We start from the raw sequence: 23162 nt of genomic DNA on the forward strand, positions 1-23162 counted from the left end.
TTCCCGCCACATCACGTGTCCATGATTTAAAATAAATACAAAGATTGAACGTTTCGTTTTTACGGATTGTTTGTGTTTCAGATTGTGTTGTGAAAGTGGAAAATCAAGTCCGAGTTCGTCGATGATTATTCCCTCGATACGAAACAACGTTCTTTATTTTCTGTTTTTGTATTTATCGACAATTTTCCCTCCATAACGGAGTTATATATGGGTATGTGGGTATGTATGTGGTTGGGTGATAAAAATAAACAAATAAAATGTTGCCAATTAAACTTGATTGAAAAGTAAATGTATTGTTGGAACCCTTTCATGAGAAATATCCTCAAATACAACATGATTATTACATCGATGTTCTTGAACATGTATCTGTTTTAAGAATAATATATATTTGCATTTTAAATGACCTTATATATCTTTTGTACTGGAAGAGGATCAATCTGCTTGGTAAAAAGTGCCTTTAATTCCCCAGAACAGATTGGCCTTCCAATTAATCTTTAATTATAATTCAGTGTAACAGAATTACCAATTATTTTATCGACTGTGCTTATTAAGGGATTCTCATGTACAACCAGTAGTTATATTGGTGTCTGAAAGTCTGGTTGGAGACACTATGTCAGTTTCAATGGAATGTTTGCTCAAGGTGATATCCAGGTATTTTCTTACACTCTTGTCAGCTTCAGATTATATATTGTTGCAGGCCGGGGGTCGGGTGAGAAGACCACGAGGTTGGGGAAGCTATCTCGGCTCCCACCAGACTCCCCGGAATTGTAGGCCGTCACACACGGATAATTCCGTGACGCGGCGGGTCGCTTAACCGACCGTGGACGCCAATAACTGAACCACGTGACTTAGGGTTTTCCGTCGAGTTAATCCAGTTACCTAAAAATAACCACGTGATTTAATTACCGGGGAACACGTCCTCGGTATGCCTTGTCCGAACCGGATCACTCCACCGGACTGGATGCAGCCGAGCAACACTGCCAAGGACGTACCGGCTTAGTGCTAAAAGGAACGGATTGTTGGGAATAAAGTCCCGGGTTAGCTAGGATTCGGACCATGATGGATCAATGGAAGAAAAGACAAAAACGAGCAGGAAACATTCCAAATAAAAATTTATTAACAATGGGCGAGGAAAGGTATGTGGTACGATCAAGATTTATTGGGGTGTGTTGTGCAGCGATAGGGGAGAGAGGTGTGGTGCAGCAATAAACAAGCAACTTATAAAAGCAGACACAGAGCAGACCGAACCCGAAAATAATAATAACGATCTTCTGCAGGCTTACTTACATAGACAGGCGCCAGGACACACACACACACACACACACACACAGAAAATTCGATGAAGAGGGATTGAGGCAAGACAGGAGAGGAGTTGAGGCTACCTTTGTATAACTGATACGCGGAACCCGAACAAGCCCGCAATACGTTTGGGGGGAGTGCTCCGTGGTGCCGTACCCCAACTGACGCTTCGCTCCTCGCCACCGTGGGCGTGAAGGAGGGGCTTGAGTTGGAAGGGTGTAGTCAGCGTCATGTGGGTGGTGAAGAGGAAGAGGAGCCCAGTGATGACGACAGAAGGAAGTCGAGGTCCAGGTTGAGCGGCAGGGCAGCAGAGAGAGAACGAGGAGTCCGCTCGGACCTTTATACGCCTCGCAGCGCGGGGTGGGAGGCCACTCCGAAACTCGGTGTCGTCACCCGAATCGGGTGTTCTGATTGGCCCCGACCCCCTGCGCGGCCCGGCCACAATGGCCGGAAACTGCAACACTCCATTTCCGGCAAGGTGACCCTGAGCTGTGGGAAGGTCTCACTCCGACCCCACGACATGACACGATTTGCCCACACTGAACTCCACGCCATGAATCGTCTTGCAAGAACCCCCGGGCCTTGCCCTGATGACCGGCCGAGGCCAGCGTCGGTCTCGCACGCACGCTCGTCCCCGACAAGCGCTGGCCAACGCGCCCGCTCCGTGTGCGCCAACGTGGCCCAAACTGTACAACATGCCCCCGCCCGATCGCAGCTTCACTAGTCATAGAGGCGAGGGGACGTTTGCAGGCCGCGAGGACCGAAGGTACAATGTTATGGCGAACCCATGCACAGACAGTAAGATGTGTCCATTCGTGCCCGGCTCTGTATGGTAACAGTCGCGAGCGGCATACGGGTCTGCATTCAAGCACATTCCGTACAGTGCGTGTGGATCCGCCATGAGGCACGTGGCCAGCGCTCGGGTGATGGACGAAACCCGATCGATATAAGTAGTCCAGAAATGGGTTGAAAAGTACGTGTTTCCCGTATCATGCACAACGTGGTGGGGTGTTGTCTTTCTGTTATCGGCCTCGGTACGCGTTCCGTGCAGGGTGAGAGTCGTGCTGGGTGTGTTTCCTGTGTTGTGGAGACACCATCGGGTGGAAATTACCGCTGCGAGTGCGTTTGGCACGCTGTGTTTTGTACGGAGGGTTGTTGTCTGCTTGGCCTTTGCGGAGGACCCATCTCACAGTGAGGGGCGCACGTGACTCAGATTTACCTCAGGAATAATCAGAGGAGTAGAAATGAAATGAAGAAGAAATGATGGAAGCAAACCGAGCTATGAGATCATCGCAACGCACGCCCCTGTTGTCCCACTAGACAAAAGGGAAGGGACTATCTACACGTATATTAATGGAATAACTGTCTTGGACCACGATCTGTTGGATGCATGCGGTTCCGAGAACCGCAACAATATCTTTCCCTCGCCTTTTCAATGCGGGCTGACTTTGAACCTCCAGACCAAGGAGCCATCTGTGATCCATCCCAGCACCCAAAGGACTGCAGTCTTTACACCATTCTGTCTCCAGGATGATCAAAACATGGTTGGATGATCTCACCCCCTCTGAAAACTCTTATCAACCTTTAGTTCATAAATATTCCTTATCCCTTCAACATGAAGCTGACCCCCAGATGGCTGCTGCAACAAAGCTGCGAGTGATTCTTCCCTGAGCCCTCAACATGTCAGCTATGGCGTCAGCATGTTTGGAGGGTAAACAGACCTCGTCTCACTGAAAACTACAAAATAATTCAAAGTTTCTATGCACTGCAGAGTCGGGGAAAGAGTGCGTTGCTTGTGTTGCTCCGATTCTCCGTATCGATGTTTGTATTTGTTTTTCCTGTTTTAATTGACTCAAATGTACAGGAGGAATTTAGAAATTCTTTGACACACGCTTGGAGCAAGATCACCTGGTGGATTCAGAAATACTGATTGCACAGAGAAGTCCCCAAAACCCCCCAAAACCCAACAACTTTTCCAATCATTAATTATTATTATTTGAGACACTCATGGGAGATGTTGAAACAGAAAAGACCCAAACAGAACAGAACAAAAAGAACATCGTGGAAGGGGGGGGTGAGGCAGGGACACAACTACAACAGGGTAGAGGTATGGAGGGTCACTTGGATGAATAATGGGCATGGGAAAGAATGAGATCAGAGGGAGGTGGGTGGACAAAGAGGTGAACAAGCTGAATGCAAGCTCAAACACAGCAAGAGGGGGAAAGGAAAACTGGAGATGGTATAAGAAAAGGATGGTGAGGAATAAGGGGGAAAAGTACATTAATTTGGAAAGGAAGAGGTCGGTTTGTGGAGGGCTTTATTTTGGAGAGGGTTTGGGGAGGGCTTTACTTTGGAGAGGGCTTGGGGAGGAAAGGAAGGCTCGGAGAGGGGGAAAATATCATGAATATGGATGGGGTGGGCGGGGGGGGTGTTGGTGAATTGAATAGCTATCTTGAAGACGGAAGAGTCAGATTCATCAGTCTGAGCAAGTTGGTTCAACAGGCTTGAGAAAGGAGTAACAAATGAGTGGAGGTGAGCAAAGAGCCTGGATTTTGGGAGTTTCAACAAAAGTTGGTTCCTGGAAGAAAGCCCTTTGGAGCAAAATTCGGGGATGGGTGTACAGAGCAAGGCAGAGGTGTGCAGGACCAGAAACTAACCTGGAGAAGACAGAGAGACCACCGGTGTGAGAGTAAGAGAACCATAGACTCAGCTTCATTGCTGGAGATTCCAATGATTGTGATGGAATTGGTTTCTCTGGCATCAAGAAGTGCAAGGTGAGGCAAGGGTACCAAAACTAAATGAATCACTCCTACTTTTCACATTATGATGTCATTGTTAATGTAAAATCATTCCAAAAATTACATTAAATAATGTTATGACAGAGAAGTTCATTAGATGCGGAACATCTCATCGTGCTGGAAAAGAAAATCGAAGAACAAACAAACAAATCAAGTTGAGAAGTACAAACACCAAGCAAGCACCAAAATTGGGAATCCAATCAAAAATCTTGAACACTATTTCCATGACTACTTCAACTACAACAACATCTACTCCGACCACAACTAGTCCGCACGCCCAGCTAAGGGGTGCAGTGATACACTTTTGTGGATTGATCCATTTACATGTCGTTCCCTTGGGACAGGGGGATCCTGAGGTTCGAGCTGACATTTTGGAATTTTTTGCCCGTGGTGCCGAAGATTGTTCGCAAAATCCCGAAGACGCACATAATATTCACTCCCGATTGGAATGTTGTGCAATTCCCGCATTTCCACGAAAAACGTTGTTATGAAGTCAATAAGACAATAATACATCAAATTGAAATCTCCATCTGAATTTGGATCAACAATTATGCCGTGAAGTGATGATGTAATCATGACAATGGTTATCCCTCAAGGCATTTCCCTTCGATGTTTTCTGATTCCTTTTTCAGGATTTCAAACCCATCCAGATCATTGTTCTGCTAGTTTCTCTTCTCATAAATTGCTTTGGATGATTGTTCTAGTTTTTATGTTGTCACAGAATCACTCCCGTTGCTCTGATTAACTGGTGCAATATCAGCGCTCTTTAACGTCCAGGTTCCTTTTTCAGATCCTGGTATCACATTTGGTTCGTACTTGCAAGAGTTGTCTGAGACTGGGATATTGATGTTTCTGCACGTGTTGGTGGATTGATCTCGACACCTTGTTGTGCCTTTGTGTGTACAGGTGTTCTGACATGAGGTTTTTACATCCTGAGAGAAGGTGATGGTGTTTTCTATTTCTACCTTACAGAACCTGCACCTGTCCTGATTGACTCCATCCGGCCATCTTCTTAAAGTGTCCATGGTGTTGGATATTTGCAGTGCCTGCAGAAAGTCTACACCAAATTTTCAAAATTTTCACCATTTGTTGCCTTCCAGCCTGGAATTAAATTACATTAAATCAGACTTTTTCCCCGTTATTTGCCCACCGTCACCGACAACTTCTAAATTAAAAAAACAAATTCTCCAAATTTCAGTAAAATTAATTAAAAACACAAAACAAGAATATCTTGGTTGGATAAGTGTCCACCCCCCTGAGTTAATACATGGTGGAACACCTTTGGCAGCAATTACAGCTGTGACTTGGTAACTCCCTGATCATTGGGATCTCAAGCTGAGTCGTTGGATCTCTCACCAGAGGCAGGTCGGTGGTCTTTTTGTCTTCGACCATCTCCTCCCTGGCCTTGTCCCCGCTGCTCTGTCTGTGATCTGTACCCCTGATATTGTTACGGATCTGGCAGCCATTTGCACACAGGCAGCCAGAGTCCCAGAAGTTCAGTTATTTCGATAAGTATGTGTTATAGTTAGGGTCCCATCCCCTGTATCTAACGGGAATTACATGTGTGTGCTGTGAAGTTTCTTTATAGTTAGTTTTTTTTACAACAAATCCCTTCACTTCCTCAAACCACCAACTCCATTGCCCACGTGTTTTTGGCTAAAGGCGTGGGCGGAGCCTCGATCGCATCAGATCGAGGCTCCGCTCTGAGGAAGGGCATGGAGCGTTTTCTCCAGCCAATGGGCGAAGGGCGAGCAGGGCCGAGGCGCTCCGGCCAATGGGAGGCCAGAGTGCCGAAAGCGACTACAGAGCCTCTTCGGGGGGTGGGCCTCCAAGACGCCCCGACACCCCCCCCCCCGAGACGCCCCGTCCAATCAGGAGGCTCATCTCCTCAGGGCCGGCTCCGCCCACGCCAGATGTCGTGTTCGCCCTGTCCATAGAGAAAGAGTAGAGTGGTTGTCAAGACCAGAATACGGGAGTCATTGTGGCCTATTGCTTTTGGTCTGTCGTGGTGGCTTGGTCTCGGTCGTGGTCCTTTGCGGTGGCTCCTCGTGGTGGTGGCGGCTGAGCAGCCAGGGTCGTGGGCCCGTGGATTTCGGGACGTGGGTTCGAGTCCCACCGTGGTGGGTTGGAGTCCGGTGTGACCGCACGAGGCGGAAAGTTACCTGGCCTGGCTCTGTTCCCCCCAGCTCGCCTTCCCTCTGGGCTGAGGGGCCGAATAAAGACCCACGGGGTCCATTTCTTTTGGGTGTGTGTGTGTGTGTATGTGTGTGTGTGTGTGTGTGTGTGTGTGTGTGTGTGGCGCCAGTCTGTAAGGTAGAATTGTTTAAGTGTTTCCTTTTCATTGCACATTGCCTGCCTGATATTCGGTTGTAACTCTGCTCTGTGTCTCCCTTCCCGATTATTGCCCCCATTATAAATAAACCCCCAATTGTTAAATGTTCCAGTTCGTTGCCTGTCGTTTCTACCACAGACCCAGCACGGTGCGTTTTGGGAATTCGGGAGGCCGTGTGCCGTAAGTTGTCGTTTGGACCGACGGACTTTGGTAATTCCGCTCAGTTGCACCGGACCGAGGTCGCCAGAGCAACCCGGTTCGACAGAGTCCGTCGAGGGTGTAACTTCCCCGGTAATTTGACGACGTGAGGACTTAGGTATATTGAAATTCGGCAATTAACCCGACCCCACGTCGTATAAATATTGGCAACCACGGTCCGCTAAGGGACCCGTGAGCTTTCAGACTTATCTGAGAGTCACGACCTAAATCCCGGGGTGTTCGGTGGAAACGACCCCACTGCTCTCCCTCGTGGTCGTTTATCGCCACCGAACCCCGGCCCACAACAAAATTTCCTCAAGGACTGACAAAACTCCCCTTCTTCTGAAAATGTCAAAATCAAGAATCACAGCTCACCTTCACTCTTTCATTCCTCTTTTTCCTGCCTCTGGAATAAACTCCCACACTCTCCTCCCTCCAGGTCTTCAAAGCAGCTGTTCACTACCATCTCACATCTTCCCCTATCCAAAATCTTGATATTTACTGCCCCCGTTGATCCACCCCAAACCCACCTCCTTCAACTTCTCTGTTTTCCTTCCTGACAGTCCCTGAAGTGCTATCCTTTTTATCCCATCCCATCCCTCTCCCTTCCACAGCTATCCTCTTCTCTTTTCCCCCCACTATTTTGCGCTTCCCTCTCCCTCCCTTCTTGTCTCCTGCCTTGTGATATGTTTCTGTGTATTTGTTCTCACACAAGCCTCGACTTGGTACACAAAAAACTATAAAAAGTGCCCCAGTCCCTGATGATGAAAAGCATCCCCATGACATGATGCTGCCACCACCAGGCTTCACAGTAGGTGTGGTGTCCTTTGGCTGATGCGCTTTGTTGGGTTTGCACCAAATGTAGCGTTTTGCATTTTTCCCAAAAAGTTCCATCAGACCACAAAACTTTTTTCCACATGGCTTCAGAATGTCTGGAGTGTTTTTTTGTATTCCTCAAACAGGACTCAAGGTGGGCTTTTTTGTGTCATGTCTCCCTTCTTCCCACCTGACCGTAGAGCCCAGACTTGTGGAGTGCTTGGGATATTGTTGTCACATGCAAACCAGTAATCAGTCCTTGCCATGAAGGCCTGCAGCTCTTTCAAAGTTGCCATTGGCCTCTTGGTGGCCTCTGATCAGTCTCCTTGCTTAGTCATCCAGTTTGGAGTGACGGCATGATCTCGGCAGGGTCTTGGTGGTACCACACACTTTCCATTTCTTAATAACGACTGTCTTGACTGTGCTCTAAGGAATATGCAAGGTCTTTGAAATATTTTTATACCCATCCCCTGATCTGTGCCTTTCCACAACTTTATCCCGGAGGTCTTTTGAAAGCTCCTTGGTGCTCATGGTTGATAATTTGCTGTGAAATGCACGACCTCGCAGTGGAAACCCACAGGAACGGCTGATTTTACTCTGAAATCATCAGAATCACTGCAATTTAAACAGGTGGTGGTCAATAAACCTGGTGTGTGATTTTGAAGGTAATTGGTTCCACCTGAGCTGATTTACAATTGCCATTATAATGGGGGTGGACACTTATCCACCCAAGATATTGTGACGTCCACGGGACTTGAACAGTCCCGCCAACGTAGAATGAGCCGAAACGATGGAGGCGGTTTATTCTTATAACCCAAAGATGGCGGTTCTAATCGCTCTACCGCAAACGGGACGAGGAAGGTGGCACGAGTCGCTTTTCACTGAGTTAATGATGTTTATTTCTCTAACCAGAAATAATAAGACTCGGCAAGAGGAGGGATCCGGGGCGATTCGACGGGATGGTGGTGTGGGTTCGTGGGGAAAACACAGACAATTACAATGGATATACAAATCTCAAACCGTCTAAGGCGCCAGGTACACACACACACACACACACACACACACACACACACACACACACACACACACACACACACACACACACACACACACACAAAACGTAGCTGGTCCTGGTAGTCAGGCTGGATCGTGGTGTAGACTCAACAGTCCCTGGATTGGCGTCGGACGAGCTGGCGTTGCGCTCGTCAGGGTCAGGAGACACCGTGGTGCTGTCGACCTCCTGGTGTCAGCGCAAGTCCGCTCACAGCCACCAGGGAACCAGTTCTGGCGCCAAGTTGCGAGCAGGAGAGGGAGGCAGGTCCGCCCGCCGTTCGACCCCGTACTCCGAGCCAGCAGAACCCCAGAGCCAACCGAGCTGAGGGACGAGGCACAGCGAGGCCACGATGAATCCAGCATCGAATCAGCGCAACAAAACAGCACGCTCCCAGCACAACAGTCTCCACCAAAACGGTCTTTCTTTGCCAATCTTCTTCCTCCCACCCCTTTTCCCCGAACAGAACCTTTTTATCCTCGAGTCCTCGTCACTTCCAATCGAGCCGTTTTATTGGCCCTCCGCCGTCGCCTTCCGCAAATCGTGATCACGGGGCGGAGCCATCCGCAGCACTGTCCTGTGACGTCACGGCAAGCCTCCAGGGAATACTAAAAGGGTTTACGCAGACAGACTTACCCTAACCCGTGTCCCTATCTAAGTACGTGACAATTATCATTTCCCCCTTGAAGAAATGGACATTTACTAGACAACTTATCACCACTGAATTGCGACTTATTACATCGAGATCCTGGTACACTCGAACAGCATGGCATACCTAATTAAACATCCTAATGTTTGAATGTTTGAATTAAACACCCTTTGAATGCATACCCCCCCCCAGACGTAACAATATTTTAGTTTTGTGTTTTCAATTAATTTTCTGAAATTTGAATTTGTTTTTTCACTTGGAAGTTGTGGGTTACGATGTGTAAATAAAGGTGGAAAAACTCTGATTTAATGTATTTAATTCCAGGTTTCCAGGCATCAAAAGGTCAAAATTATGAAAGGGGGGTGTAGACTTTCTATAGACACTGCACTCTGACTCGTTCTCCATCCCAGTAAACATGACGTCTTCCAAACCACTGAAAATGCCTTCTTTGTCTCTCCCCAACTCTTTCCAGATCTTTTTACAATCTTCCTGCTCTTTTGTCGTTCTCCCAGTTGTCGGTGTATATTTGTTGATGTATATTCGGTGATTTCTCTTCTTTGCAATTGATGGCGCTGGATTTGCTGAAACTCCATCCCATGTGTGGCATCATATACTCGCACCTGTTACTGGAAATTCATTGCTTTGATGTATTCTTTGTTGTCAAGATGCAGATGATGTATGATTGAACGCTTTGTTTCACACAGAACAATTGGAAGGTTTCTCTCCAGTGTGTATTCTTTGATGTGCTGATAGAGTTGATGATTGATAAAATGCTTTGTTGCAAACAGAACAATTGTAAGGTTTCTCTCCAGTGTGTAATTTTTGATGTCTCGATACAGATGATGGATTAATGAAGGCCTTGTGGCACACAGAACACTTGTAAGGTTTCTCTCCAGTGTGTATTCTTTGATGTGCTGATAGAGTTGATGACTGATTAAATGCTTTGTTGCAAACAGAACAATTGTAAGGTTTCTCTCCAGTGTGTAATCTTTGATGTCCAGATAAAGTTGATGGATTAATGAAGGCCTTGTGGCACACAGAACACTTGTAGGGTTTCTCTCCAGTGTGTATTCTTTGATGTGCTGAGAGATTTGATGACTGATTAAATGCTTTGTTGCACACAGAACACTTGTAGGGATTATCTCCGCTGTGTATTCTTTGATGTCGAGATACAGATGATGAATGAGTGAAGGCCTTGTTGCACACAGAACACTTGTAAGGTTTCTCTCCGGTGTGTATTCTTTGATGTCCAGAAAAAGTTGATGGATTAATGAAGGCCTTGTGGCACACAGAACACTTGTAGGGTTTCTCTCCAGTGTGTATTCTTTGATGTGCTGATAGAGTTGATGACTGATTAAATGCTTTGTTGCACACAGAACACTTGTAGGGATTATCTCCGCTGTGTATTCTTTGATGTCGAGATACAGTTGATGAATGAGTAAAGGCCTTGTTGCACACAGAACACTTGTAAGGTTTCTCTCCGGTGTGTATTCTTTGATGTCCAGATAAAGTTGATGGACGACAAAAGGCCATGTTACACACATAACAAATGAAGGGTTTCTCTCCGGTGTGTATTCTTTGATGCATATGTAAGTTAGATAAATGATTGAACGCTTTGTTACACACAGAACAATTGTAAGGTTTCTCTTCAGTGTGTGTTCTTTGATGTGTATATAAGTTCGATGACTGACTAAATGCTTTGTTGCACACACAACACTTGTGGGGTTTCTTCCCCGAATGTATTTTTTGTGAACACTTGAACGGTTTGTGCAACCTTTGATGTGACAACAGACATGAATAAGAAGCAAATCCCTTCTGACACACAGAGCACCTGTATGACGTCTCACCTGTGCATATTTCAAAACATGTTTTTAAACACGATGAGGAGGTGAAGTCTTTGTTGGAAACAGGAAAATTGTTTGTCTTCTCACTTCTTTGGCTCTCCTGTTGCAAGACATTGATACATCTGTCGCAGTTGTTGTTGTTTGTCGACACACCCCAAAACTTGTCAACATCCTGACAAAAAGTTTCTGTCAGGTGATGATCGAAAGAAACTTCTCCGTCCAATGACGAGGAACAGTTGACACTTGAAGACTTTTCAAATTTTTTCTCTGCAAATTGACAATGGAGCAAAAACATCAATAAATCACTTTTACAACTTGAACAGCACTCGTAGAGCACATTGTCTCACCTTGCACGTTCATTACCTTCGCATTCTGCGAAAGGTTATGTGTTGGTCCCTGTGTATTTGTTTATTTATTTATTTGTGAATATGTGTGTTTGTTTGTTATTCGCATCACTCAGAAAGTATTGAACCAAATCGCTTGAAATTTGGTGGGATGATGGGTTATTATCCAAGGAAAATTTGGTTAGATTTTGGGAGCGATCGGGTCAAAGGTCAAAGTCAAGGTCACGGAAAGGTCAAATTCGTATTTTTACCATAGCGCGGTCAGTTTTGATGTAATTGGCATGCAACCGATGCCAAAATGTTCAGAATTCATTGCCCAATCTTGTGATGGGCGACATGACACAATTACGTCATTACCCTTGTTAGCGGTTGGGGGTCAAAGGTCAGTGGGGTCACGACCTTTCAAAATATGCGGTTTTTGTCATAACACGGTCAAATCAAAACCGATTTGCATGAAACCAACACCAAAATGTTCACTGTTCTGTTCCCCCCACTCTCATGTCAAGAACAAAAAAAGTAGTGGAGGCGAAGGTATGCGCTCTACCGAGTGCCCATTCTAGTTCTGAATAAAATTACCATTATTAACTGAATACCCCACTATTATGGCCACTACTATCATGGATCACATGATCGTATCATCCATGCACCCACAATTATGTTGTCGTCAATGATCTACACAAAATACCCATAATGACAAATTTAAAACATGTTTTTGGAAATTTTAACAAAAAAACCTGAAATATCTTGCCACAATAAGTACTCAACCCCTTTACTCTGGCATTCCAAATTGAGCTCAGGGCATCCAAATTCCTTTGATAATCCTTGAGATGTCTCCACAACTTTCTCCCTTGTATCTCTCCCTGGTTCATCCCTCCTATGTCGGCCTATGTGGGAGAGTATGTGGGCCTCTCATTCTCTCACCGCAGGCAGGTCAGTGGTCTTTCTGTCTTCTACTGTCCCCTCTCCGGTCTCGCCGCCCCGTTTGATCTACAATGTCCCCCCACCCCCATATTTCCGCAGGACTCTTAAGGTCCGCCAACAACCCCCTTCTGGAAAAAACTGCCAAAACCAAGACTATCTGCTCACCTTCACTCTTTCATTCCTCTTTTTCCCTGCCTTTGGAACGAACTCCAACACTCTCCTCAATCACACTCTTTCCTCCAGGTATTCAAAACAGCTGTTCACAACCACATCTTATCTTCCCCCATCCAAAACCACGATCTTTTCTACCCCCGTTAATCCACCCCAAACCTACCTCCTTCAAATTCCCTGCTTTCCTTCATGAAAGTCCCTGTAGTGTCCATCTTGAATACCTCGTGTTCCCCACCCCATCCCTCACCCAACCACAGATCTCCTCATGTCTCTGCTCCCCATTGTTTTGTCTTTCCCTCTCCTGCCCCCCACCCCCTCTTGTTGTGCGCTGTGTGTTCGCTCTCATACGAGCCTCGACAATGTATACAAAAAAACAACTTGATTGGAGTCCACCTGTGGCCAATTCAAATGATTGGACATGATTTCGAAAAAGAAACACACCTTTCCAGATAAGGTGCCACAGTTGAGAGAGCAGAAACTCTTCCATGAAGTCGAAGGAACTGTCTGTAAAACTCTGAGATAAAATTGTGAGGAGGCGTAGATCTGGCGAAGGGTATGAAATCAATTTCTTGTGTTGAAACGTCCCAAGATCACAGTGAACTCCATCATTCGGAAATGGAAAGAATATGAACTACCCAGACTCTTCCTAGAGTTGGCTGTCCGAACAAACTGAGCAACCGGGAAAGAATGACCTCTGTCAGGGAGGTGAAGAAGAACGCAACGACCACTCTGACAGAACTACAGAGTTCTTTCACTGATATGGGAGAACCTGTTGGAAAGACAAAAGTCTCTGCAGCATTTCAAAAATCAAGGCTTTATGGGAGATTGGCGAGACGGAAGCCACTCCTGAGAAAAAAGCACATGACAGCACGTCTTGAGTTTGTAAAAAGTCACGTGAAAGACTTTGAGATCTAGAGGGAAAACATTCTGTGGTCTGAGGAGAGGAAAATGGAACTCTTTGGTCTGAATGCAAAGCACTACATCTGGCAGAAACTGAGCACAGCTCATCACCCATCCAAAATCATCCCTACCGTGAGGCATGGTGGCGGCGGCATCATGTTGTGGGGATACTTTTCAGCAGCAGGGACTGGGAGACTTGCAAGGATAGAGGAAACAATGAATGGAGCCAAATATAAGCAAATCCTTGAGGAGTTGGCTGTTTGATGTTGGCTTAATGGTTTGGGTGCCGGGCTTTGGATCCGAGGGTCCCGAGTTCAAATCCCACTCAGCTGTCAAATTAATACCAGGTGGGGTTAACGAGGATGGTTAACCATCCTTACGAGGTCGGCAAAGTGAGTGCCAGCATCCTGGTTTCCTGTCGGAGTGGCGACCTGTCCAGGATTGTGCCCAATAGCCAAAGACACTGGTTAAGCAGCACCAACGCTCTGCACAGAGTATGGTCCCAATCTCCTCCTCTTTGAGGAGAACCTGCTTCAGAGTGCAAAAGACCTTCGACTGCGGCGAAGATTTACGTTCCAACGGGACAATTACCCCAAGTATAGAGCCAAAGCAACGGTGCAACACAACAAAATATTGACTGAGAGGGTTGAACACACATTGACGAAAGATATTTCAGCTTTTCAGTTTTCATTCATTTATTAAAAAAATCAAAAAATATGTTTTTCCTTTGTCATTCTGGGGTATTTTGTGTTGATCAGTGACAAAACATTTAAATTTAATCCATTTTGAAGTCAGGCTGGAACACAACAAAATGTGAAAAAGTCGAGGGGTGTGAATACTTGATGAAGGCATTGTAGGTTTCACCCATAAAACACCACAAAGGGCACATTGGTGGCTTTATTTTCTTTCTGCCGTGACTTCCTCCGGGTGGGCAACTGGTGCACTCGCTTTAGTGCCTCGGGGTGGAGATGGAACACTGTTATTTGTGTCCTTTATAGCATTCTTAAAAACTAAGTTTCCTGTTTGGAATGATTTTCAATTTTGTTTCAATTTTGCAGGCAGATTAAAACTATTATCTTCCTCCTCTCCGTGCATGTGAGATCGGGACGGATTCATCGCCAAAGTACTGATAAACTACAGGTTTGTTTTCCGATTAATGTTCAAAATATAACAAACAAATGGAGTTGTTCCTCGAACATAAACTGATGTTAGTCGACAGATTGACGGACAGACAAAGTGAACAAACTGCTTAACTCCACCTTTCGCTTCGTGTGTGTGCGGCAAGGAAAAAAACAAAATAAACAAGGACAAATGTGGCCAAGAGCAGCGTCCTAAAGGTTTTGTCTTCACCAGAAGAAGAAGAACAAGAAGAGGAAGAATAAAAATAATAATAATAATAAAAAAACAACAACTTCCGATATTTCGTCACGTGCCATCACGTCACGTACGTTATGGACGATCTTCTTTCATGACGAGAAAATAGTGTATTTACGAAATTACAATATATTAAATGGAATAATCTTTAAATCGTAACGTGAACTTTTTGAAATTTAAAAGCAAATGTCCGAAGATATATAAAAGTTCATGATGGACGCTCTCAAAAGGCACCCTCAATGTGAGGCTCTATAGAGGTGTTTAGTATTTAAGGAGATCCGGATCCTGTGTATAAAAGAGCCGAGTCCTAAGGTTTTGTCTTCACAAGAAGAAGAAGAGCATGAAGAACAACAAGAACAAGAAGAAGAACAACAACAACAACGCCGAGCTCTCTTAGAGCAGCGTTCGCTGCACCAGACGCTGCTAAAAATAATTGAGCTTTATGTATTCCACCAGTAGAAGTACCCGTCACTTCCCTGACGGATTTAATCAAACGAGGGAACATTGTACTTACAAACATTCTGCTCCATTCACTCCATCATTTTCCCGGGGTCATCTTCCCTCTGCTTGGAAGTCAGCTGACATGAATCCATCCCTCCACATCATGAACCATCCTTGCCGCTTCCATCTGCACATGGCGTGAGCAAATTTCACCTCCGCTTCACTGCGAAGCTCATTGTTGTTTGCTTTGGTTTGAACCTCCGCTTGAAATAAGTGAAATGAAACATTCCCCTTCCCTCGTGCTGCCTTCTGCTCCTATTGCGCTGCCTTCTCTTCCCCTCAAGCTGCCTCCCCTCACGATGCCCCCTTCCCCCCTCACGATGCCCCTTCCCCCTCATGCTGCCTTCCCCCCTCACGATACCGCTTACCCCTCAAGCTGCCTTCCCCTCACGATTCCCCCTTCCCCCCTCACGATTCCCCTTCCCCCTCATGCTGCCTTCCCATCCCCTTGTGCCACCTCCCCTTCCCTCAACAGCAATCAATTGGCAGATCACAGCAGGATAGCCAAGAGGTACGCATGATCGCTCTCAAATGTCTCGCCTGGGTTTGCATCCCGACCGAGCAATAAAGTGTCATCCCGGTGTTTCACAGGCAGGGTGATTCATAAATGTGCGTTGTCTCCCAGATGGGTGTAAACTCGGCGTCACATCTGCCTGGATCCCCCCTCCTCTCCCCCTCCACACTTTCCCCCCTCCCCTCCCCTTCTCCCTCTCTCACCCCTATCCCTCTATATCCCACCCCTATCCCTTTCTCTCATCCCTATCCCTCTTCCTCACCCCTTTTGGTCTCTCTCCGATCCCATCCTTCTCTCTCCTCACACTCTCTGCTCACCCGATCCTTCTCTCTTCTCCCCCTCTTCCTCCTTTATCCTTCCCCTCCCCCTCTCTCCCTCTTCCCCTCTCACCTCCATCCCCTCTCACCTCCCTCCTCTCCTCTATCCTTCCCAACCCTCCTTTCCCTCGTCCCCTCCCTCCTCTCCCTCTTCCCTTGAATATTCCCATCAGCGAAGCGACAGGTAGTATTTGCTGGTAAACAAGTAAACAAACACGAATTAAGCTTTAAATTTTACATTTTCACACTTTCCTCAATTAAAAGAGGTGATGATTAACTATAAATTATGCAATAAGTCAGGTGCTCATGAAAGTTCATGTCCCTGACTCTCAGTGATGGGTGATGTTGTTAAACGTGTCCTTTATGATCCATCCATGAAGACCACACTTTGTACAGAGAGAGCATCAGTGCTACAACAGCAGTTACCTGGGTAATTGGACACAATCCTGCACAGGTGACCACTCTGACACAGGATACTCAAACGGCTCAATCATCCCAGCAAGCTGGTATCACTTTGCCAACCTCAGAAGGATGACAAGCTGAGTCAACCCCACCTGGTATTAATTCAACAGTAAAGTGGGTTTTGAACTCAGGACCCAAGTAAGCCAAGTCCACCATCCGAACCATTAACCCAACACCAAGTATACCTTTATGATATTTTACCTAAACAGATAAACAGAGTCGGTACAAACACAGCAATCCTGTGACAATGGTTATATAACAGTTCTTGCAGCAGGTCAAAGGTCAAGGTCACAGCTTCAGGTCAAAATTTCGTGAAAAATGGTTTTGGGTCAAACTTTGACCTTGAACTTGTGACTTCCATCCATCGAGCAGAATTAATTAGTTTACTGGTAAAGTCTCACCAACTCTGCTTTACAAACAGCCGACTTGTTTTCGTTGTAATTAAGTTCACCCTTCACATCTTTAAATGTAATATTGAACATAATTTGGCCTTAAGTAAGGTTGTTACAGGATGAGCTACAAACTCCCAACATGGTGATGCACAGGGAAGGTGCTGCATCAGTGAGCATACCTTCCTCTGAAAGCAAAGGTAAGTCTCTTGTCTTCTCATCCAGTGATTCATCGAGGACGTTAAAGCAGCCACTGCAGTCCTCAAGAACAGGCCATTGTGTGCCGGCGCAGAGGCCCCTCATCACAAGTAAATCTTCATCTGATTTGTTGTAAACGTGATTAAAGATAAATCTAATGATAAATGAAGTGATGAGGTGTAAAATGATGTCATACATGTACAAGAGGGAGGGTAACATGTCATGGATGGGATTTCCATTCACAATTCAATTCCGGCTCCGCTCCAGACATCGTGACAATCACAAAATCAATGAGTTCCTGTGTTAGTACACAGCACGGATCAGTACGGGAAACACAAGTTCTCGGTACGGAGTGAATGTCACGTACCGGGTCTGGACCCCTTGTCCTCGGGTGAACCGACCATGGACCCGCGGTCTTCAGGAGAACCTCCAGGACCGACCACGTATCCTCCATCGGAGCCGCTCGTGGATCTCGGGTCATGGTGGACCGCACGTCGTGTCGGGTGAAGGACGGTACGCTGTGGTAACCGAGTGAAGACCGCGAGCTGTTTGGGGAAAAAGCGAACCGCGAGATCGCGGTGTCTGATTGGTTCCCGCCACATCACGTGTCCATGATTTAAAATAAATCCAAAGATTGAACGTTTCGTTTTAACGGATTGTTTGTTTCAGATTGTGTTGTGAAAGTGGAAAATCGATTCCAAGTTCGTCGATGATTATTTCCTCGACACGAAACAACGTTCTTTATTTTATGTTTTTGTATTTATCGACAATCTTCCCTCCATAACGGAGTTATATATGGGTATGTGGGTATGTATGTGGTTGGGTGATGAAAATAAACAAATAAAATGTTGCCAATTAAACTTGATTGAAAAGTAAATGTATTGTTGGAACCCTTTCATGAGAAATGTCCTAAAATACAACATGATTATTACATTGATGTGCTTGAACATGTATCTGTTTTTAGAATAATGTATTGTTGCTAATTCGCGCCCGCCGGCATGCGAGCGGCCACGTAACCCGAATCGCGGCACGTCGCCCACCGGACGGACAATTCTGTCGTGACCCTCTCGGACTAACGCCGGGAACTAGTCACGGGTGGACCTTTCGGCCTCACCACGATCGTGCCAATCGGCCCCCCGCGTGGGATAGGGTTGTTCGCCAAACTCGACCGACCTAAGTACCCACGCGGAGGGTAGACCGGGCGATCGCACCTCGCCGCAGGTCGACTCCGGACACAGGCCACTAAAGCGACCCGTTCCGTACTATCGGGATAACCGAGCGGTGTTATATCGTCGACCTCGACGGTTCCGATTAATTATCGGGCGTATTAAGCCCACTACCAACCCTTTACGTGAAGTAAGATGGAGATTCAATTCAAGAAAAGACGAAGCAAAACGGGAAAACAGTTCAACATAATGCACATTTATTCCGCGGCACACGGAGAGCACACATATACAATCACAACAATTATGCACCTACAGCAAATGCTACAAAAGAAACACAACAATGCAGATCTACTACCGACTACGCGAGCACATGGCAACACTTACACAGTTTTACTTTACAGACGGCGCCCACAACACATTTACTCAAAAGCAAAAGAAAAGGGCAACCCTCAAAGACACCCTTGTCTTTGAGGGGGCAGACGGGGCCTGTGGGCCAATATTTGCGCGGGACCTGAAAGAGTGGTCAGGTCCGCGAGACCGGGTGGATCCTCCCCGTGTCTTTGTGATGAGCCGCCAATGATGGGGCGCGGCGGCGCCCCGACTCCGCGCTCCTTCGCGGGTTTTGTTGGCACCGCTTGGAGTTGGGTGGGAACGGGGCCCCCTTTTCGCACTATCTCAGCGCGGGGGGGGGGGGGAAGGGAGTGGGGGAATTGTTGATGCTCTGGGGAAAGAGGATAGCTGGCTTGCTTGGGTCCCGCGACGAGCTCGTCGCCGACCGCCGTCTTCCTTGCCTCGGACCGGACCCGAGCTATTCGGTCTCTTCCGCCATTCTCCTCAGCCGACTGCAGCAAACCACCTGTACGCCCTCGCCTCCTGACTCACTCCGCGCTCCAACCCGACTCGACCGCGCTCCAAGCTCCAGGATTCCCCTCTCTGCAGCTCCCCGACAGACTCCGAACCCCGACAGACTGCCAGCTCCACTCGGCTCTCCGACCTCTCCAGACTGACTCTTCCAAAACTGACTGCCAAATTCACCCCGCGCTCGGCGCTTTATAGGCCGGCAGGAGAACCCATATGCAAATTTCTGGATCAGAACGAGCTCGGGGGTGGAGCCATGCTCGCCCATTGGACGGAGGAAAAAGGGGCGTGAGTCTCCCCTGATCCGAGAATTTGTATATCCCGATTCTACTCCGACGGGCCTGGAGGCGGGGCCAAACCGCCCCGCGCTTGCTGATTGGACGGATCAGAAGTAGGCGTGTATCATTCCTGATCCGAATTCTCCTCGGAAAGGCCGCACTTTGCACTCGCGGTTTGGCGCGCGTCCCGTTCGAGGCCAGGACAGCCTGACGCTCGGCGTTCACAAGTGGTGCGGGAATGGCCGCAGAAGGAGAGGTGAAGGTGGTGGAGGGTTTATTGTGGTGGTTTATGGCCATGGCGACGTTTGGAATGGCGGTGATGCGATGTTTGCAGGAGCGAGTTGTGAAGGTAAAGGTCGTGGCTGTTGGCGTTGTTGTTGTTGTGAAGCGGCGTTGCGGTTGGTGGTTGTTGTGTGATGGCGGTTGAGACGTGGTTGGTTCAAAATAAGGATAGAACAGAAACACGGCTATCTCAAAGGGTCGCAGCCCGAATGGATCACATTTATTCCCTCTAAACAACGGGTTTGGGCGAACTACACATGTACTTACAGAGATATCTCACCTACGGGACCTGAATGGTGGTTTGCGAATTTCCTCAACCGCAACAATATATAAAAGTTCATGATGGACGCTCTCAAAAGGCACCCTCAATGTGAGGATCTATAGAGGTGTTTAGTATTTAAGGAGATCCGGATCCTGTCTATAAAAGAGCCGAGTCCTAAGGTTTTGTCTTCACAAGAAGAAGAAGAACATGAAGAACAAGAAGAAGAAGAAGAAGAAGAAGAAGAAGAACAACAACAACAACAACAACAACGCCCGAGCTCTCTGAGAGCAGCGTTCGCCACACCAGACGCTGCAAAAAATAATTGAGCTTTATGTATTCCACCAGTAGAAGTACCCGTCACTTCCCTGACGGATTTAATCAAACGAGGGAACATTTTACTTACAAACATTCTGCTCCATTCACTCCATCATTTTCCCGGGATCAACTTCCCTCTGCTTGGAAGTCAGCTGACATGAATCCATCCCTCCACATAATGAACGATCCTTGCCGCTTCCATCTGCACATGGCGTGAGCAAATTTCACCTCCGCTTCACTGCGAAGCTCATTGTTGTTTGCTTTGGTTTGAACCTCCGCTTGAAACAAGTGAAATGAAACATTCCCCTTCCCTCGTGCTGCCTTCTGCTCCTATTGCACTGCCTTCTCTTCCCCTCAAGCTGCCTCCCCTCACGATGCCCCCTTCCCCCCTCACGATGCCCCTTCCCCCTCATGCTGCCTTCCCCCCTCACGATGCCCCTTCCCCCTCAAGCTGCCTTCCCCGTCACGATGCCCCCTTCCCCCCTCACGATTCCCCTTCCCCCTCATGCTGCCTTCCCATCCCCTTGTGCCGCCTCCCCTTCCCTCAACAGCAATCAATTAGCAGATCACAGCAGGATAGCCAAGAGGTACGCATGATCGCTCTCAAATGTCTCGCCTGGGTTTGCATCCCGACAGAGCCATAAAGTGTCATCCCGGTGTTTCACAGGCAGGGTGATTCATAAATGTGCGTTGTCTCCCAGATGGGTGTAAAACTCGGTGTCACATCTGCCTGGATCCCCCCTCCTCTCCCCCTCCACACTTTCCCCCCTTCTCTCCCCCTCTCTCTCACCCCTATCCCTCTATATCCCACTCCTATCCCTTTCTCTCATCCCTATCCCTCTTCCTCACCCCTTTTGGTCTCGCTCCGATCCCATCCTTCTCTCTCCTCATCCTCTCTGCTCACCCGATCCTTCTCTCTTCCTCCTTTATCCTTCCCCTCCCTCCTCTCTCCCTCTTCCCCTCTCACCTCCCTCCTCTCCTTTATCCTTCCCAACCCTTCTTTTCCTCGTCCCCTCCCTCCTCTCTTGAATATTCCCATCAGCGAAGCGACAGGTCGTATTTGCTGGTAAACAAGTAAACAAACGCGAATTAAGCTTTATACATTACATTTTCACACTTTCCTCAATTAAAAGAGGTTATGATTAACGATAAATTATGCAATAAGTCAGGTGCTCATGAAAGTTCATGTCCCTGACTCTCAGTGATGGGTGATGTTGTTAAACGTGTCCTTTATGATCCATCCATGAAGACCACACTCTGTACAGAGAGAGCATCACTGCTGCAACGGCAGTTACCTGGGTTATTGGACACAATCCTGGACAGGTGACCACTCTGACACAGGATACTCAAACGGCTCAATCATCCCAGCAAGCTGGTATCACTTTGCCAACCTCAGAAGGATGACAAGCTGAGTCAACCCCACCTGGTATTAATTCAACAGTCAAGTGGGATTTGAACTCAGGACCCAAGTAAACCAAGTCCACCACCCGAACCATTAAACCAACACCAGGTATACCTTTATGATATTTTTCCAAAACAGATAAACAGAGTCGGTACAAACACACCTATCCCGTGACAATGGTTATATGACAGTTCTTGCAGCAGGTCACAAAGGTCGAGGTCACAGCTTCAGGTCAAAATTTCGTGAAAAATGATTTTGGGTCAAACTTTGACCTTGAACTTGTGACTTCCATCCATCGAGCAGGAATTAATTAGTTTACTGGTAAAGTCTCACCAACTCTGCTTTACAAACAGCCGACTAGTTTAGTTGTTGCTAAGTTCACCCTTCCCATCTTTAAATATAATATTGAACATAATTTGGCCTTAAATAAGGTTGTTACAGGATGAGCTACAAACTCCCAACATGGTGATGCACAGGGAAGGTGCTGCATCAGTGAGCATACCTTCCTCTGAAAGCAAAGGTGAGTCTCTTGTCTTCTCATCCAGTGATTCCTCAAGGACGTTAAAGCAGCCACTGCAGTCCTCAAGAACAGGACATTGTGTGCCGGCGCAGAGGCCCCTCATCACAAGTAAATCCTCATCTGATTTGTTGCAAACGAGATTAAAGATAAATCTAATGATGAATGAAGTGATGAGGTGTAAAATGATGTCATACATGTACAAGAGGGAGGGTAACATGTCATGGATGGGATTTCCATTCACAATTCAATTCCGGCTCCACTACAGATATCGTGACATTCACTAAATCAATGAGTTCCTGTGTTAGTACACAGCACGGATCAGCACGGGAAACACAAGTTCTCGGTACGGAGTGAATGTCACGTACCGGGTCTGGACCCCTTGTCCTCGGGTGAACCGACCATGGACCCGCGGTCTTCCGGAGAACCTCCTGGAACGACCACGTATCCTCCATCGGAGCCGCTCGTGGATCTCGAGTCATGGTGGACCGCACGTCGTGTCGGTGAAGGACGGTACGCTGTGGTAACCGAGTGAAGACCGCGAGCTGTTTGGGGAAAAAGCGAACCGCGAGATCGCGGTGTCTGATTGGTTCCCGCCACATCATGTGTCCATGATTTAAAATAAATACAAAGATTGAACGTTTCGTTTTCACGGATTGTTTGTGTTTCAGATTGTTGTGAAAGTGGAAAATCGAGTCCGAGTTCGTCGGTGATAATTCCCTCGATGCGAAACAACATTCTTTATTTTCTGTTTTTGTATTTATCGACAATCTTCCCTCCATAACGGAGTTATATATGGGTATGTGGATATGTGGGTATGTATGTGGGTATGTATATGGATATGTGGGTATGTATATGGATATGTGGGTATGTATGTAGGTATGTATATGGATATGTGGGTATGTATATGGGTATGTGGGTATGTATGTAGGTATGTATATGGATATGTGGGTATGTATATGGGTATGTATGTGGGTATGTATATGGATATGTGGGTATGTATA

General features: G+C 46.9%; 2 protein-coding genes across 4 annotated transcripts in view; both read right to left on the reverse strand.

The window, feature by feature from the left end:
- Positions 1-9542: 9542 nt before the first annotated feature.
- Positions 9543-10871, reverse strand: LOC147008402 (uncharacterized). Its single transcript, XM_085864974.1, has one exon. It carries the CDS (start codon positions 10728-10730, stop codon positions 9840-9842), a length of 891 nt encoding a protein of 296 aa, XP_085721100.1. The 5' UTR covers positions 10731-10871; the 3' UTR covers positions 9543-9839.
- A 3998-nt stretch (positions 10872-14869) lies between these two features.
- The window catches only part of LOC147008403 (uncharacterized), a 60407-nt gene continuing 52114 nt past the window's right edge, over positions 14870-23162 (reverse strand). Inside the window, exons 7-10 of one of the 3 annotated variants that reach the window (XR_015053403.1) lie at positions 22527-22703; positions 22144-22281; positions 17446-17623; positions 17063-17200 (exon numbers count right to left, since the gene is read on the reverse strand). Coding sequence is in view for 2 of the 3 variants with exons in the window: in XM_085864776.1 (XP_085720902.1) it covers positions 16983-17200; positions 22527-22703 (395 nt within the window). In the remaining variant the exon portion in view is untranslated. Of the gene's footprint in view, positions 15326-16160; positions 17201-17445; positions 17624-22143; positions 22282-22526; positions 22704-23162 lie in introns of those variants that run through there. The other 2 variants (XM_085864779.1, XM_085864776.1) reach the window with 2 other exon arrangements.

This window comes from Eptatretus burgeri, chromosome 19 (assembly GCF_056783735.1).
Source record: "Eptatretus burgeri isolate ZD-2024b chromosome 19, Ebu_testis_v1, whole genome shotgun sequence".
Lineage (NCBI taxonomy): Eukaryota > Metazoa > Chordata > Myxini > Myxiniformes > Myxinidae > Eptatretus > Eptatretus burgeri.